Source organism: Penaeus monodon, chromosome 23, assembly GCF_015228065.2.
Source record: "Penaeus monodon isolate SGIC_2016 chromosome 23, NSTDA_Pmon_1, whole genome shotgun sequence".
NCBI lineage: Eukaryota > Metazoa > Arthropoda > Malacostraca > Decapoda > Penaeidae > Penaeus > Penaeus monodon.
This window is the reverse complement of record NC_051408.1, coordinates 34,156,109-34,156,905: the sequence shown is the minus strand read 5'-3', so window position 1 is coordinate 34,156,905 and position 797 is coordinate 34,156,109. Positions and strand designations below refer to the sequence as shown.

General features: G+C 33.1%; 1 protein-coding gene across 1 annotated transcript in view; it reads left to right on the top strand.

Annotated features, from left to right (window-relative positions):
- Nucleotides 1-766, top strand: part of LOC119588218 (carcinine transporter-like) — a 19,073-nt gene extending 18,307 nt beyond the window's left edge. Inside the window, exons 8-9 of the mRNA XM_037936919.1 lie at nucleotides 101-312; nucleotides 459-766. Coding sequence (XP_037792847.1) covers nucleotides 101-312; nucleotides 459-745 — 499 coding nt within the window. The 3' untranslated portion in view covers nucleotides 746-766. The remainder of the gene's footprint in view (nucleotides 1-100; nucleotides 313-458) is intronic.
- Nucleotides 767-797: the final 31 nt, after the last annotated feature.

The window sequence follows — 797 nt, the reverse complement described above, 5'->3', positions numbered from 1 at the left end:
GTTTTCACTTTCTAAAACTTTTTCTATTACAGGATGAAATTTTACAATATATATTATTTCATTGTAGAAATCACGCACACATTTAATTTTTTTTTTTCAGTACTTGTAATAACCTCTTTTACTATGGCCTGGCATATAATACAACCAACATGAGCGGCAATGAGTTCATCAACTTCTTCTTGCTTAGTATTACTGAGCTTCCCTCAAATATCTTAGCTTGGTGGGCTGCTAATTACATAGGAAGAAGATGGACAGAAGCTGGTTGTTTTCTCATGGCATCTGTCTTTGCTGTCATTGCAATTTTCACCTTGAGTAAGAACATGAGCTCTTTTTTATAGTGTAGTTTTATTATATGTATCGCTTTTATATATTTCAAAGAAATACTTTTAGAAATGAAAATAGCCATGCATATCAGAATTCTTATGTTGTTTACAAATATTTTTACTTTTGACAACCAGATAGTGCACTGTGGCTTAACATCACTATGCATATCCTGAGCAAACTATTCATCACTATGAGCTTCCTGGTGGTGTACATCCAGTGTGCAGAAATCTATCCAACAACTCACCGAGCTGCTGGGACAGGATTGTCATCCCTTATTTCATCATCCTTTGGAACTACTGCACCCTATATTGCATTTTTGGTGAGACTGCTTAAAAGTCTGTTGCTATGTGAACATGTGTGTCAGGACCAAAAATATATGATGTATAAACATATTACCATTATTTCAGTAGAATTTCAATAATAAAGATTGAAAATCTTCATAAGAATCCATTTTTATATACTGTATATTGTCA